Source organism: Lynx canadensis, chromosome B3, assembly GCF_007474595.2.
Source record: "Lynx canadensis isolate LIC74 chromosome B3, mLynCan4.pri.v2, whole genome shotgun sequence".
Lineage (NCBI taxonomy): Eukaryota > Metazoa > Chordata > Mammalia > Carnivora > Felidae > Lynx > Lynx canadensis.
This window is the reverse complement of record NC_044308.2, coordinates 43,950,379-43,968,328: the sequence shown is the minus strand read 5'-3', so window position 1 is coordinate 43,968,328 and position 17,950 is coordinate 43,950,379. Positions and strand designations below refer to the sequence as shown.

The following is a 17,950-nucleotide window of genomic DNA, read 5'->3' as shown; positions in this document are numbered from 1 at the left end:
GAATTTTCAGAGAGTGAATACTCCTAGATCAAGAATAAAAATGCCTTTTGGTTTTTTAAATAGTTTCCTACACCTGGGTCAAGACCAGTGAATAAGGCCAAACAAAATGTGTAAAATGTATTATTTTAAGTTCAGTTCGCAAGAAAATGCTAAGAGTTTCAAGAGCCATTTCACCTCAAAGAGGATGATTATCTTGGGCATTTGGAGGAAGTTTGGTTTTCTTTTTCACCATGAGTAGGCATGTAGTTACTTCTCTCACCCTTTTTGCAAAGGTTACAGCTTCACCTTCTCAACAGCCCAGGGAGAGAGGATGCCATCTTCATTTCCTTCCTCTCCACTCCCATCCTTCCCCCACATTATCATTGTGAGCTGTTCTGAAACTAGGCCATCTCACTCCCCTTAGCCCTCCTCATTTTGGGCAGATCCAAGAGGAAATGAGGTGCTTTTTCTCACGGCCAGGCTAGCTGGGGGCCACTGTACAACCTCTGTTTACACAGTGAGTATGTTTCAGCCGATGCCTTTAATTGGCTAATAAAACCGTGCCAGGAGCGAGGGATCCCGATACCCTGACACCAATCTGGCTCTAGGGGTGCCAACTCCTCCCTGAATTACCAGTCAGGAGCAAGACCCTGGAAAAGCAGAATGTGCCAAAATGCATTTGCTCCCAATCAACGGACAGCTTGTTGATAGGAAACCAAATGGCACCCGGACCCATGTGCCCCCTATTTGATAACAACGAAGAGGCCAATGGCCCAGCCACAGAGGACAACGTAAATGCCTATATGTTAGATGCCAACAAAGCGATTATAAAATTAACAAGTATTTGAGCATGGCTTTCTAACTGCACGCTATTTTTCACAAGACATTTCAGAGAAGGTTGGACTTTGATACATTTAATTAGTAAATGGAACTGATTCTGCCAAGCACATCTGAAGTTAGTCGAAGGCTCAGCCTTCTTGCCACGCTCTCAGTGCCAACAGATACCTGGGCAGAACTCTTCCCTCCTAGAGAAGGTCTGAGGGAGCACAGGTGATGGACAGCGGGTGAGGGGATCCTTTCCTTGTGTGGCAAGACCCGTGAGGGTTTTCTTTCCATCACTGCAGACAGTAGTAAAAGTCCCCAAAGCGCCCCCATTACTGGGAGAGTCTCCCATCTGTCAGGATTTGGGGATAGCTCTGGAAGTTGCACTAATGGTACAAAATATTTTTTCCTCAGTATAAGCCCAAACTGAAAAGACAAACGGCAGTAATTTACTACAGTTTTTGCTAATGTAGGTTGCAGATGATTAAAGATAAATCGTAAAGCCTCTGTAAACCACAATTTTACGCCAAATCTCTGTTGTATTAAAAAAAGAAGACAACTCTGAAAATGTAACATCAGCAATGATTTTGGTCTTCTGTGGCCATTAAAGGGAAAGACTTTATAACGAAAATAGACATTAGAAAACTTGTTCTTGAATCCATGTTTGAAAGAGTTTTGCTTAATATAGAATTCACGGCTCATCAATTAAATTTATCTAAATTTAAAGCCCTCTCTATTATTACCTCGTGCTTTGGCACAAAAATCTCCTGTCTCCTAGAGTAAACCATACATCAGTGGTTCTCAAACTTTTTGGTGTCTGGATCCCTTTATGTACTTATAAGCCCGAAAGAGCTTTTGTTTATGTGGGTTATATATCAATAATTACTGTATAAGAAATGGAAACTGAGAAAATATTTACTTACAACTAATTTAAAAATAACAGTAATAAGCTCATTACAGATTAACAAAGTATTTTTTAGGAAAAATATATTTTCCCAAAAATGGTTAATCAGAAGAGTTCCTTTTTGTTTTTTTTTTTTTTTTTTTTTTTTACATTTTTACACATCTTTCATGTCTAGCTTAATGGAAGATAGCTGGATTCTCATATCTTCTGCATTCAATCTGTTGTGTTCTTTTGGTTGAAGTGAAGACAATCAGGCCTCACATAGATTTATAGCTGGAAAAAGGAGATACATTTTACAGCTTTTTCAGATAATTTTGGATAGCCTTTGATACTACACCAAAACTCCCCAAGTGCTGGTGTCTTTCTTTCTTTTTTTTTTTTAATTTATTTATTTTGAGAGAGAGAGAGCATGAGCAGGACTGTCACAGAGACAGGGAGAGAGGGAGAATCCCAAGCAGTCTCCTCACATCAGCACAGAGCCCACCGCAGGGCTTGTGAGAACGAATTGGGAGATCATGACCAGAGCCGAAGTCGGAAGCTTGACTGACTGAGCCACCCAGGCGCCCATTTATTTTTATTTTATTTTATTTTTTTCGCCCATTTATTTTTAATGTTTATTTATTTTTGAGGGGGGGGGAGAGAGAGAGAGAGAGGGAGAGAGGGAGAGAGAGAGAGAGAGAGAGAGAGAGAGAATGAGTGGGGGAGGGGCAGAGAAAGAGGGAGACAAAGGATCCGAAGCATGCTCTGCAATGAAAGCAGAGAGCCCCACGCAGGGCTCGAACCCTGAGATCATGACCTGAGCTGGCATCAGACACTTAACTGAGCCACCCAGGTGCCCCTGTATTTTGTACTCTGAACGAATCTTCTACCCATGTATTGGCCACTTGGAAACCATTAGTTCATTGAGTTACGAAGCTCTTCCAGATGTTGACATATTTCATTACCAAATGAGATTATACCAAGTAATCACATTTATTACTATCACCACCTACATCATCAGAAAAGTCTTGAAATACTGAGAGGCAGTCAAATGAATGGTGTTGGATGCACGTGTTTCAAACTTCTATTTGCCTGAAAGCCTGAATTTATCGGGAATAAATACTGCCCGCTATTTTTCTTGAAATGATGGGTTCACTTGGTTCATTTTTGAGAAAATAAATGACCTATACCCAAGTCTAAATAGCTAGAGTCAGTCGTCCTAGTAAGTACAATGGCAGTCCTCTCAGAAAGCAGCTAGTTCAGCTATTAACTCAACGGCACAGTACTTTTCCCTGGAGACAAACATCTTCCTTCAGCATGTAGCAGAAGTGCTTTTATGTGTACTTCCCATTTGTCATAAAGAATATTAAAAAGACTTGGACTCAAGGGTCGAAATTTAATACACTTAATAATTGTTACTGCTTCATCAAGGACATTCTCAAATGAACCTGGCAATGTTTTGTTACCAGCAAGCCCGCAGTAATAACAAATACGATGACGACTTGTCCAAGTCGGTGTCCGTGCCTTGATTCCTGCAAAGATGCCAGGAGTTTTACCCACCAAGGCTTTGGCACTATTGATGCCAAATGGTCAGTACAGTGAAAAGGGCAAACGGTACCTCACTATCATTATACAAATAGTTTTTACCTCTTGGAACCCGGGAAGGGCCTTGGGGCCCCCAGGGGTGCCTGGATCCCACGCTGAGGACCACTGCATAGAGGATACTAACAGCATAAATCCACTCTCTAATCTGCTCAGTGTTTATGTCCTTGTGGGGTTCACATAAAGAAGATTTAAAAGGTTTATTTCTGTCTCCACCCTCCTGCCCTCCCTGCTGAAAAAAAAAAAAAATTCCATTGTGGCAATTCAACATAAATTGTGTGTATAGAACAAAGAAATTGCAGTACTCTTGATTTCATCAGCATTTTCCTCCCTAACAAAGAAAGCTGCTCTAACAAGCTATTGGGAAAACTATCATGAGTTACAGGAAATATGACCTGCTCAGTCCCCCCTCTATCCCGTCTAACACCCAACCCTCCCAAGCCTTTCACTTCAGGGGTATTTCAGATGAGCTCTTAGTAGTGTCCTCAGAAATAATTGGGTGTCCTAATTCAGCCACATGCAAATTACTGCTCCCCTAAAGAGGCCTTATTATAATTTCCAACCCTTGATGTCTACATAATCCCCTATAGTTCTTTAACTTTTTGCTTTCTAACTTCTGTTTACCGATGCACTACTTTTGTCAGCTCAGTATAGCATCAATTAGTAACACAGTTGTGTTTATTAGGTCTCCCCAGAGCCTTGAGAGAGCTGCTTTGTATTTATTAATGACTACACAGAGCACTACTATTTTTCAATAGCATTTAAAAATGAGTAAATTACTGAAGACGAACTATAAAAGAACTTCAAATTTCAAAGGCAAGCAAAAAAAAAAAAAAGGCACAGTATTTCAAATCACCCATAATCCTTGCATGGTTAATTTTATTTTCAATTTAATATTAAGGGTTGGGGGGGGAGTCAAATCTAGGCTGTTCTTGTTTTACTTTTGGCATTGTGGAGTACCAGCCATTTGATTTAGAGAACTGAGGTACAGATCTGGTAATTAATTAAGAGCCGGTTTAACAGGTCCAGATTTCATTATCACACACACCTGTTAAGTAATGCATACCTGATTCAGCAAAAATCCACCCACAAGGTTAATTTAAAAAAATTAAAAAGCAAGCAAGAGAGAAAGAAAGAAAGGCATAACTCTACAAACTTAGGTCCAGTTTTCTGTTCTCAAGCAGAATTCAACACAACGCACTTGAAATATATCCAATTTGTACTCTCTTATTTTGTGAATAATTGCCTGTATTCTATTCGGTGACGTTAGAGCTGCCCACACTGCTACAGAAATCGTTACTTAAGGAAATCAGAGAGACCCATCTCTGTGCGATGAGTCTTTCCTAGCCAAACTTAAAGTGATGGGGAGCAATTACCACGCTCGTTTGCCCTGCTTTTTTATATTCCCGGTCATTTATGAAATGAAGACGCTGATCTGCAAAAATCACTTTGCATTCATGAAGGGAGCTATGGGAGCTCCCCCTGAGCATCTGGCTGTGAGGCAGAAACATACCTCAGTGCACTTCCTTTGTCTTGCACTCCCTCTTTGATGTGCAAGTCACTGGTGGAGTAAGCTGTGATCGCTTTGATGTTGAACTTCTAGACTTTATTGTTACTAGCATGCCTACAAGGAGAGCTGTCAGTCATTTCTTACATCTGAACAACCATGTTTCTTTACGGCACCCCTTTTACAAGCATCAACCCTTAAATACATGTTTTCACATTCCTGCTGATTACCACACTATCTTCGTTGGGGGAGGGCTGTGCTCAAATAGTACAGCACCCACATTGTCTGTAAACACCCTGAGGCATCATCAGATGGCTGGTAACCAACCTTCTTCAACGAGAGAAGCCTGAGCGCAGAACATATTTCTAGCAAATGAAAACATTCTGAAAACGCGCAAGCCATCTTAACAGTCAAAATGAGTAGTTTAGCCAATATTTCCCCTAAGCAGCCATTGAAATCACAGAGAAAACTTCCAAGCCACGTTAAAAGGGATTCTGAATGCAACACCAGCAGGAGGCTCAGAAAGTCGGCCAAAACTTTAAGACATCTTAACTCATCTTAGACAACTTTGTTTCTCCGCAATGGTGGAAACAAAACGCTTCTGTTCTACATGATTTTGCTTGTGATGGAAACACTGCTTTTGAAATAGATTTCTGCCAAACCACTTATTTTATTAAACAGTATCATTTCAGAAGATACTTGCTGTTATGGATGCAATTTAAGTCAGAGGAAGATGATTTTCCATAATTTAATATGTAAGGCAAACCTATGGCTGTGTATACAATGCGTGTCCCATTTCTTAAACGTATACACATAAAGTAGGCAATATATTCATCTTTAAAAATCTCTGTTGAAAAAGACACGGCTCTAATTTCATTTACCTGCTCCCATCAGATTTACTTTTCAAACTCCTTTATCAATTCTGGAACTGCTGAATATTATCAAACCCCACTGGGGACATTCCACACCAAAAGGAAATAAAGTTAAGGTGCTTACATCACACAAGCCTGGCTAATGATGAACTGCTACCTTTCTGAATAAATGTTTCAATGAAACCCAAGTTCTTAGAGATACTGGATTTCAAATGAGGAAGTACAATGAGTTTATTTTTCATGACAGAGCTGAGTTCTGTTATTTTCCTTTTGTAAGCTGGCAACATAGGAGATACACTGTTTCTGCTGGCTAATAAACTGCAAATAATATATTAGGACAGACTCAAAGTTTTGTTGAGTTTCTGGCCTGGAATATTTGGTAAAGAATAAAATTACTGTGGTATGCAAGAGTTAAGACTATTCCAGGGTTTCCATTTTTACGCAACCTCCCTGCCCCCAACCTCCTTGGTTTTAACTCAACCATCAAAAATGGGAAAGGCTTTGGGATAGAATTTGATAAATATTTCTGTAATTTACCAGAACTAAGTCTGGGCATATTTATTATTAGTATTAATGAAAGCTTGCTTGTGCTTACATTTAAATAGTTGGCCAAAAGTAATCACCTCTTTCTATCTTAAATTTTCTTTACTTCTGAAAGGAAGGGATTAGCTGATTAAAGCACTTACAGCAACTGAGGGTTGAGGTGGGGGAATAAGGAAACTAGAAGGCATTCATCTGTTTCTTCCAAGTCTTGAACAAGAAACCAGACCACCTTTTTGTTTTTTTGTTTTTTTTTAATTTTTTTTTTTTAATTTATTTATTTTTGAGACAGAGAGAGACAGAACATGAGCAGGGGAGGGGCGGAGAGAGAGGGAGACACAGGATCTGAAGCAGGCTCCAGGCTCTGAGCTGTCAGCACAGAGCCCGACGTGGGGCTCGAACTCACGAACTGTGAGATCGTGACCTGAGCTGAAGTCGGGCGCTCAACCGACTGAGCCACCCAGGCGCCCCTTTTTTTTTTTTTTTTTTTAATTTTTTTTTTTTTAATTTATTTATTTTTCAGACAGAGAGAGACAGAACATGAGCAGGGGAGGGGCGGAGAGAGAGGGAGACACAGGATCTGAAGCAGGCTCCAGGCTCTGAGCTGTCAGCACAGAGCCCGACGACCTTTTTGTTTTAATACAAACACTTCATCAAATGGGAGAGCTGGAAAAGACCTTGATGGCTCTCCAGTCTCTCCAACTTAACAAACGGGAAAAATGAGCAACTGAGGTAACCCGAAAATAATTTGAGTAGTAGATCTGGGAGGAGAACCCACATCTTCCCCCACCCAACATGGAGCGGGAAGTGGTCTGCACCACTCAGTGCTGCTTCCCTGCAGTGGGCACCAACGACTCATGTGTAAAGCAAGGGTGTTGGACTTGGGGGTTTCTCAGCCAGAATCATACGGGAAGCTTAAAAATGAACAATACTTGATAAAATAAGAGCCTCGGAGACAGCCTGGGCTTGAGTATCTTTAAAAATCTCTGTAGACAGTTTACTGTGCAGAGAAGGTTGAGAACTAAGGGACCCGATGACCTCTAAGCTCCTTCCTGAGTCTACTGCCAAACGTTCACCATCAGTTGGAAAAAACATTCTTGGATTCTGTTCCCTAAAAGTTACCCATGAGGCCATACGCATTTCTAAACTGTCACACTGTCTGCCATGTTAGCCTTGTTGTTGTTACTACCTGTTCTTATCTGGCTCATTTATGTGTTCACTTAGGTATTATGTGCCTCTTCCCAACAGAATGGACACTCGCAAAGGCCGGAGACTAAGCCCACTGTGTTCACTGTGGCTCCCACAGTCCCAGCATCATACCTCCCACAATAATGGGATATTGCACTGCCGTTTTCCAAAGAAAGAGGGGTCTGGAATTGTGGTGTGCAAGGGAGCAGGCTGCCTTCCACATCACCCAAGCAGTTCTAATTTTATCTGTTTCATCATTCTAGAATCTAAGCTATATGAAGGCAGGGTTGTGTCTGCCTCATTCGTATTTAGTTACCTCCAGCGCCTGGAAGTGGGCAGGCCCGCCAAGTGTGCAGGGCCTGAGAAACACGTAAATAGGAAGCACTATGAGACAGCCAGGTGCTAGCACCTTAACTTTGTTGCTGAGAAAAGCAACACAGAAAAGACATCACTGTTGCCACTGGAGTTGGCCTTGACTCCTGTGGCACAATCCCTAACCTAGCCCTACTGAGTGGTCACCATGGTGGCAAGACCCAGCCCCGGGGCTCACCGAATGCCAGAAGGCCAGAGCTGCCTAGGAAGATTTATGCAGAAAAGGCACACAGTGTTTGGAAAGTATCAAAGGCATTTGCCACACCAAAGTCTCAGGGTGTTCTGCCTGCTTGGGCCACTTGGGTTAACAGATTTGGGTTATGTCCACTTCCTCCCACACGGTGGTATAGAAAGGCCGAGATAATCAGAAGATTATCTCAAGTGTGTTAATTACATCCAAATAATGGTGGGAACTGCTCACGTTGGGCATCTTAAGCTCGAAAGGAGATTCCGAGAACTAAACAAAGGCTTGTGCTTTAGCCTAATATTGTTCACCTTTCTGAGCTCCACTTTCCACACTAGTCAAAGAGGGTTAGACCAGAGCAATGCTTCCCAAACTTACCGGATCCTCAGCCACCAGAAGAGCTTTTACAAATTCAAATTCCTTGGTCTTACCCCAGACTATCAGAAGCAGGATCCACTCATGTGGTGATGGAGAACGGGCATTTGTTTTTTTGAATGCTTCCCAGTCGACTGGGAAGATCAAGGATATTTAGGAACCGCTGAAGGGCTAGAGAATCCCAGGCTCATCCCAGCTCCAGTAGGTGAGGACTATTTGAATTGGTGGTCTGAGGACCACCTGAATCCCAATCCCTGGAGACACTTGTAAACACAGGGCTTCCTGGGTCAGGAGGACCAGACTGACAGAGTGAGGCTCTCTCCAGGGGGGACCTAGGAATCGGCCTTTTCAACAGACTCTGTGGATTACACGTTGCAGTCTTAAGTTTCAGAACCACTGCTTTCGGCAGGATTTCAGAGCTAACCTATGGCTGATTTGGAAGGAAATCATGTTCACACAGAAGTAGAATGATTGGCTTTATTCAATTATAGTAACATTTCACTGTGGGTCGCAAATTCTCCTTTATTTTAAATGGCGTGTAGCTCACAGAAGCTGCAAACGTAGAAGAGCAATGGTCTTAAAACAGCCTTCTCTGGCTAAGTGTGGCTGCCAATCTCCCGGTGCATTTTTTAGATGCTGATTCACGGCTTAAGAGGTAATTGGGAGGAGGGTGTCTCTGCTCTATAAAAGCACACAGTAGGCACTTACTAAGTATCTGCTGAAACGAATTTATTTAGTTATTTACGTTCCGTGTTCTGCAGAAGATGTGACATGAAATAAACAAATAAAAGAAGGTGAAAAAAACCCAACAACTGCAAAATGAAAATAACATTCTATGAAAGAGAATATTTCTCATGTGGTGAAAGAATCACACTTCTGGGTGGCGTCATCTGAAAAACGGTTTGCTTCAATAACTGGTCTGAAACCTAACCACAAGTCTTTACTTCCAAGCCACTATCTTATTTCTATGATGGAAAAGTTTAAACGGTAGCTTTTCCTTGCTTTTTCTCCTCCCTCCTTGTTTTTCACATAAAGATACAATTGCACCTTTCCAGTAGGAACAAATGAGCACTGTTACCCTTGAGAATCTTGGTGATTACCTGTCATTATTATTATCCTGGTTTTCAGCTCAGCTCTGAAGCCTTGACTTCTTGAGCAATGCAACATTCATAAGCCTGTATCCTCATTCTTCTTTCTGCAAGGCATCATTTCCTTACATGATATTTAAGGATCAATACTTATTTCTGATTCCAACATAAGTATCAGATTGTTTTACGATTGTTTCACACTTGACGAACCACCAAAATCTGAGCCCACAATTCACTTGTATTATCTATTATCCTAAAAAATTACACAGACATATTTTTACTTCCATCGTTTTAAAGCATAAGCTCTATATAATATTCTAAAAGTCCTGCATAACATATACTCTATATTTTGGGCAAACTGCTTACACTTATGTGAACCAAGTGATCTAACCACAAGTCTTCACAAATCAAGTGGTTAATAGTTTTGCATCCATGTTTAAAATTGTTTTATTGCCAAAAACTCCAATAGTTTGCTTATTTCTAAATGTTTATCTTTTTTGGAAAAAAAAAAGCTCTAGATTTAAAAGGGGAGAATGCTGATCAAAACGACAAACTCTTTTGGGGCACTTGGGTGGCTCAGTCAGTTAAGCGTCCGACTTCAGCTCAGGTCATGATCTCATAGTTCATGAGTTTGAACCCCGAGTGAGGCTGTGTGCTGTCAGCTCAGAGCCTGGAGCTGCTTCAGATTCTGTGTTTCCCTCTCTCTCCGTCCCTCCCCCCACTTGCACTTTGTCTCTTTCTCAAAAATAAACATTAAAAAATTTTTTTAAAAAATGACAGTCTCACGGGGCGCCTGGGTGGCGCAGTCGGTTGAGCGTCCGACTTCAGCTCAGGTCACGATCTTGCGGTCCGTGAGTTCAAGCCCCGCGTCAGGCTCTGGGCTGATGGCTCAGAGCCTGGAGCCTGTTTCCGATTCTGTGTCTCCCTCTCTCTCTGCCCCTCCCCCGTTCATGCTCTGTCTCTCTCTGTCCCAAAAATAAATAAACGTTGGAAAAAAAAAATTAAAAAAAAAATGACAGTCTCTTTTGAAATTTTATTTGACGGTCGAGGAATAGAATTAAGGTTGAAACTAAAAAAAAAAAAAAAAATTACAAGGATTACCATAAAGGTCATAATAATTGTTTATTCACAAACCAAATCTCATTTACATTTTAAAATTTACTATGGAGCCAAACAAAATTTCCTAATTCAGCTTTAAAACTTCCCTTTATTATCTCCCAAGCAAACTTGTGAAATTCATTATCTCCCCCACAGATACATTTCTAATAACCATTTAAAACAATGAATTACACTTTGGAATCTGATGAAGAATGCCCCACAGCAACTGAGAAAATAATTTCAACCTTTGACCCTCTCCACTAGCCTGATGGGAAATTCAATGGCACCATTACGCTTTTAGCTTTCCGTGAATAGGTAACCACTAGAGGGCAGCCTTATCTCAGCTCTGACACTACTTTGGAGAAAAACACCTCACAATGCTTCTATGTTCCATTAATTATTTTTGGAATATCTTTGGTTTTCCTAGATATTTAATAATCAACTTCAGCTCATCTAAAGGCATTTCTGAACAGGTCAAAAATCTACTTTCACACATTACAACAATATCACAGGGACCGGTCATGCGATGGCCTAAAGTTACAGCCTAGCCTGTGTATCTTCAAAAATTTTAAAACAAAATTAACAAGTCTTTAGTCTTTACTATGTGGTTAAGTGCTGAGTCAGTCATAACACACCTAGTACTCGGGTTCCACTTTTGGTAGCAAAATGTCAAGAGGTTTTAGACAAATTTAAGTATGCTTGAGGAAGAAACTGATTAAGATTGCAGGAAGACCTACTGTGAATGAGTGGAGCAGGGGACAGCAAAGATTAAGGGCTAGAGCTGTGTGTATGTGTGTGTTTCACACTTCTAGTCTTCAAATAGCTGACAATCTTTCACCTGAAAGACGGGTTAAATGTGCTCTCCACAGTCCCAAAAGAAAGGGTCATAATCAAGGAATTAAAAATACAAAGGAGAGATTTATGCTTGATATTGGAAGAATTTTCTAATTCAAGATGGAATAAGCTACCTCTAACAATTGGGAGTTTCCTGTCATAAGAGGTGTTCGGGCATAACCAGACAACCATTTAGCAGGAATGCTGTGTGTGGAGAAGAACCAAATGCCAATAGGACCTGTAACTGAATGACTTTTAAAGTTTCTTCTCCCCTCAAGACTCTATGAAATAATGTTTATTTGCTTTCAGACAAACACATCTCAGTCCAGTCACCAGAAAAGTAAACACCCATCAAGTAAGAAATGAGCTTTTGCAGATCTATCCACTTGGAAACTTTTACTCTCCTGTGATTTCCTAAAAGACAACAGATTTCTCAAGAGTTAGGTCCACAATCATGCCCTTCAGCTGTTATGGAAACAACCAGGACAACACTCACCAGCCCAAGGATTCATCAGCTTTCTACATAAAGGCATATTAAAATTAGAAGATGCATTTGTAAATGCTCCCTTTGCCTAAAGATAAGTGGAACACATATAGGTAAATCTCTAGCTCGATTCTCTCGTAATGGAGATAGGTTAGCTGCGTTTCATAGTATTCTATATTCTTTACAAAGGTAATGCTTACATTTCACCCAGATCCTCTTACAACAAGTAGACTTAATGAAAATCATGGATGAAGAGAGCTAATGATGAGCAAATAAGAATAACCCCATTTGTACCAAATTGATTTTATTAAATAGTAATTTAAAGATATTAGGCTCAGCAAAGCATTACATAATTGAATCTATTTTTTTCCTCTTATAAATGCCAGAGTTATAATTTTCACTAACTAGAGACAAAGTTATATCCAGGACATTTTTACAGCTTCCTCCAGGGGAGGCAGCATGAAAATAGTAGAAATTAGGGCTCTAGCCCTTGCTTTACCATTTATCCGCCGGAAGTGCTTGGCCACAGCACATAACCTCTATGAGCTTCATTTTTTCAACCAAACACCATGAGTATCAGTGACTTTCCATGGAGGATTAAGTGACAGAAGAATGTTTGTAAAACATAAAGCACAAAACAAATACAGGTTAACATCATCCATCTATTTATTTATGAAATGCCTAGTAAACTTCAGAGGCAATAAAAGTCAAAAAACGAAATTACCAGCAAACGTATGGAATAGGTTGTAACATGACTTTTTATACTAATGGGAGCAAAGATTTTTAAATTATCACATTACCGCCTTATAATATGATGAGGGCTGACAAATGTCACTTTATTTTTATTATTTTTTTGTTTTTATTTTTTAAATAGGCTCAGCATCCAACATGGGGCTTGAACTCACAACCCTAAAATCAAGAGTCTCATGCTCTACCGACTAAGCCAGCCAGGCACCCCAACAAATGTCACTTTGAAAAGAAAATCCAGATACAAAAGTTTACAACTGCCTTCCTGCATTTTGCACATGGGCTAATCATATGCTACTATCTATTTAGACCTCTTTGGACATAACACTCTGACAATTTAACTGAAAAAGCATGCATCACGTCACACACAATACCAACAAATACAGAAAGCTCCAAGAATCTCTAAGGCCATGACTCAAAGGTTGGGGTGGAAGGGAGGTATCCTCAGTGGAGGATCTATAAGTAGGGAGAGGAAACTTGCAAATCATTCCTCAGAGAGTCAGTATATAGTCTTGGAGATAATATTAAATGTTAATTCATACCTGTGTTGTCACTGGTGGATCTTTCCAAGTTATTTTTTTTTAAGTAGAGAAACATAAAGCATGATTTTATGCTGCTGATTCTGAGATTCTATGGTTCTAAAACTTACTAAATATGAACTATGTAGATTAAAGCAACCTTGAGTTCTTACTAATAAGGACTGGGAATATTTAGAATGCATCAAAACATTTCTATGACAAAGTATTCTTAGATTTGTTCCATACGATGGGTTTTATTGATGACTAAAATAATTTAAGAGAATTTTCAGAAAACTGAACTCCAACTCCACCTCTGCAGATCTATCTACCCATGTATCTAGTAACTTTTTCTCCCAGTAAATGGCCATTTGTAAATATTATTTCCTTCAATGCCCATGAGCAAATTACAAAGCGGCTGGGTGCTAGTGCAGGTGCTTTGCAATTATCTACTTGCTGATCTCATCCATTTCATTGTGATTCACTTGACTGGAAGGGAAAGGTGAGAGAAAAAGGAGTCTAGTGAGAACTATTACTATATATTTACTAATTTATCTACTAGTTATAAAATACTCTCTAAGATTTAAATCATATTCATTTATCTATCTATGTATCTATCAGATTATTTCCATTTAGAAATTATTTTGTAACTGGGCAGCTTTAAAGAAATTACATGGTACTCAACTCAAATTGAGAGCAAAGTGGTTTACTTGAGTATGATGTTACTTTGCATTTCAAGTGAAGTGACTGATATAAAATTAAGAGGCTGCTCAAGAAAATGGCGCTTTAAAAATATTCTCTACTTCATAGAGGGTCTGAGCTTTGCCCACCCCCCCCCCGCCCTCCCAACCCCCATGAACAAATGGATTCAGAGATCCTCTTTGTCTTTAAAAGAACTGACCCCTCTTTGCCGGATCAACTCTGCTCCGTGGAGCGGCCATTTACATTTTCTCTTTTCAAGATCTAGCCATCACCCTTCTCCCAATCCTACCCATCAAAGGTCACAAAAATGGGACAAAAATCCCTGCTAAAGGTGTCATTGATAGGGCGCTTGCAATAAGACCAGGGATAAAATTCACATTTCATTTGGTAAAAAGAAAGGCCACATTCTTCAAAACTATGAAATCAAATTTATTGGAGTTGGAAATACTACTCATCACCAACACCTAAAGTATTTTCAAAGCAGTAAGGTGAAGTTTGCATTTTGCACATGAATTGTGCTGGGGGAAGAATCTATTATGGGACAGAAATTCCCTTTAAGCCTCTCCCTTCACTCTAACTCCATTTACATGAGCACAGGCTGAGCCCTCAAGAAGCTAAGGGGTATATAATCTACGGAAACTGATGAAGTCCTTGCATTTCCTTTCAGCGCTCCGCTGCCGCCGGACATTTGGCCAATGCACTTTTCTGATGAGCAGAACTAGTGCTTCCCTGATTACAAATGTTATCGCTGGCTCTCTCTGTTTGCCCGAGAAGCAATCCAAAGGGTACTGGAATTTTGTTGTTAATTAAACAAAAACAAAACTGAAGGATGAGACGAGAATGGCTCAAATGAAGATGTATTACTTCTAAGCATGAAACCACTTTAAGCTTAAACTTACTTGACAACTAACACAGAGGCAAGGATTTTCTTCCTTGGTGAGTTCAAAGGACCTGACTTAATGATGTTTAAAAAACACAAGTAATCAGCCAACAAAGAGAATGTTTTTCTTTTATGGTCGCTTGTTTTCTCCTCCCCTCGTCCACATGCATACACGTACCAAAAAGCTATATTGTAAAGAGTATTTCTGTTTTGCATGAAAAATCTAATTATACAAACTCTCTTACATATGGAACCAATTTAACTATTAAAAATGAGAGGCAGTAGGGAAGTATTTAATATGATTCTGGGCCAGCTTTTTTCCCCTTAAATCTGATATGGAAACATTTACAGCATTCCTCATTTTCCCACAAACTACTTCTTCAGTTTAAATTTGCACCAAAGCAAGATAATCCCATTAAAACACAGGATGTTATGATATTGGAAATGAAATATTCTAATTGTCCAGATGCATTCTATTTCTTTCTCTCTCTCACGCTTATAGGAAAACTGCATCGCCAGTACTGAGCTACTTTTCTCAAAGCACATTACTATGAATCTATTATCTAATGGCAGCCAGAGGTCACTCCAAGACAAATGTGTGGGCTAGAGCTTTTGGGGGATGATGGCTGTGTGATTCTCATGATTATATTAGCAAGGGATAGTACTCGACTTTGTACTAGAGCTACAAAAGCAAAATTGTATGTACCGAAAGCATCACATTAAATTAAAATATTAAAACATACTTTCCTTACTAATTGGTAGTTACTGTTCATTAGGGGAAACAGTCTTAGCTTTTCACCCTTCCCTCAATCAACACAAATTATACTACATAAAATGGATAAAGACTGGCATTGACATCTTCCAAGCAACAAAATCTATTTTATAGCTTAAAGAAAAAAAAAAAAAAGGGAGGAAAATATCTTAACTACAAAGGCTATTTGGGTCGTTTTATTCTTAGAGGATTAATAAAACTAAGGAAATAGCATAAAAGTTTTTTTGAGGGGGAGGGGAGGGGCATAGAGAAAAACTTGACATTTTTTCTTTACAAGATGATTTTAAGATGCTTAAGAACGTGTAACACAAGGAGGTTTTCCCTCGTTTATCCGTTGCATATTCCAAAAATGATTAAATCCCGTTTTCCGAAAGCCACAAGGGAAAGACAGAAAATTTGCTGTGGGTACGTCGTATAGAAAGATTTCATCTCAAGCAGCTCATCTTAGTGTCCAGCACGTTTCGGCCTGTTAATAATTAATGAAAGAGATGCCACCCAATCTCTAGTGGAGAAAGGCAAAGCTCGGTGATCCGAAAGTAAACGCAGCACAGACACCGAACTAGTGTCCTTCATCCTGGACTGCAACAAAACCTCAACCTACTGAACGTTTAAGGAGCTCCGGGCGTCCGCACGGATGGGCAGAACCCGCAGGACGGTCCGGGTCTGCAAAAACGCGGCGCATTAGGGGCTCCCTGTGCGCCGCAAGCAGATGGGGTTCTAAATCCCCACTCCCAGCGGCCGGGTCCGCGAAGCCGCTCGGGCAGATTATCTCCCGGAGGAACCTGCTGGCGCACAAGCGGGCAGCGTGCTGCTGGCTGAGTTTCTCCAGGGCTGTTTGCAAGAGTCCTAACAGCGTGGCTCGGTTCCTCCGGGCCACACAGGCGACTTCCTGCACACCTCCAAACTTTGGCTTTCACATTAGAAACTTCCCTAACTTGCCTCGGTTTCTCTCCTCCTCACCTGGGAACACCTCGAATGGATCCTCTCTTCAACTAGTCCCCCCTGCCATCCCCCACCAGCCTGCTAAGGAATCCTGATCTGGGCGGAAGGCCGGACGGGGAGACTTGACCGCGACCAACACCCGCGGGTCGGCCCTCACCGCGGTCTAACTTCCACCGCTGCCCGCGACTCCTGTGGGCAGGGTTGCCTCCCCACGTCCATTCCACAACGCAAAATATCCAGTGGGGGTGCGCTGCGGCTGCGGGCGGCAGCCGGGAGAGTCTTGGCACGCTCGAGAAGCCCGTCTCGCTCGGGCCCGGGCGCTTTCGTAAGTAGCCGCGCCGGGACGCAGAGTGAAAACGGCCGCACTTTCCCGGCCCGCGGCCGCTCGGGGCCTTCGGGCCGCCACGGGGGGAGGGCGCAAGGCCTGGGGCGCTGACCAGTCCCCAGGGATGACATCGCGTCCCCGCGCGCGCGCACGGCCCGGCCCGGCCGCAGCGCCTTCCCTACGTAGGCCGGAGCTGTCTGGGGTGCGGGCCCTGGGGACCGACCGCGGGCGTCCCCGGCTTCCTCCGAGCTCCCCAGATCCTACCCTCCCTTCCAGAAGCGCCGCGACTCCCAGCAAACTTTCTTCCGAGAGCCCCGCCGGGTGCCAGGCGGACCTGGGCGGCTGACAGGAGTCAGAGGGGGCGGAAGAGGGGGGTCCAGCCCGTGCGCCTTTGCCCCCTACAGGAGGCAGGCTGATCCCGCGGCCGGGCTCAGGTGGCGCCGCTGCTGTGGCCCAGAAGGCCCTGGCGGGGCTCCGGCGCCCAGCCCGGGGCAGTACGTGCGCTCGGGCAGGCGCGCCCACCCCTCCCCCTGCGCGCCCTCCTCCCCGCCCCCCGGAGCAGCCAGCCCACCCGGCCCCGGCGGGGCTCCCGGCTCACCTTTCATCGCTGCGATCACAAAATACATCATTTAAGCCGCGGTGCGGAGAGCGCAGGGAGAGCCGATGGTCCGACCCCGGAGCCCCCTCTGCCGCCGCCGCGCCGCCGCCGCCCGAGCCACAGCAGCAGCTGCCGCAGCTGCCCGCCCGCCGAGAGCCATCCCGAGCCATAAGAGGCTCCATGTGACCGGCTGACATCACGGCCGCCGCTCTGTTTACACCGCGCCCCTCCGCTTCCTCCCCGGGCGGGAGGCGGGAGGCTGGAGGCAGGCGCGCCCCAGCGCCGCGCCCCGCCCCGCCCCCGCGGGCAGGTGAGCGGCGGCGGCTCGGCTGGCACACCCCGGGCCCGCGCTGCCCTGCCGCGCCCCCGGCCCGCGCCCAGGCCCCCAGCCTTCCCTTTGCCTCTCCGAACACCTGTGGTCGCCCGGGTGCTCTCTGCACGCAGCGCCCCGCGGAACGCGCGCCTGACCACTCTCTGTCCCCACCCCGTGGGGCAAGGGGCACGCAACCCCACGCCACTCTGCTTCCTCGCCCGAGCCCGCGGGGCGTTAAATGCTCCAGTTGGCCGGAGAAAAAGCGGGGTTTGGCCTGAAGGGGGGAGGCTGTAGTCACCCTCATTTCCCAGAGCGCCCCAGCTCTGTT

The 17,950-nt window shown here is 43.1% G+C and overlaps 1 protein-coding gene across 1 annotated transcript in view; it reads right to left on the bottom strand.

Moving 5' to 3' along the window:
• RORA (RAR related orphan receptor A) overlaps positions 1-17,449 on the bottom strand; it is a 97,788-nt gene extending 80,339 nt beyond the window's left edge. Inside the window, exon 1 of the mRNA XM_030318042.2 lies at positions 17,310-17,449. Coding sequence (XP_030173902.1) covers positions 17,310-17,340 — 31 coding nt within the window. The 5' untranslated portion in view covers positions 17,341-17,449. The remainder of the gene's footprint in view (positions 1-17,309) is intronic.
• Between the last annotated feature and the right edge of the window lie 501 nt (positions 17,450-17,950).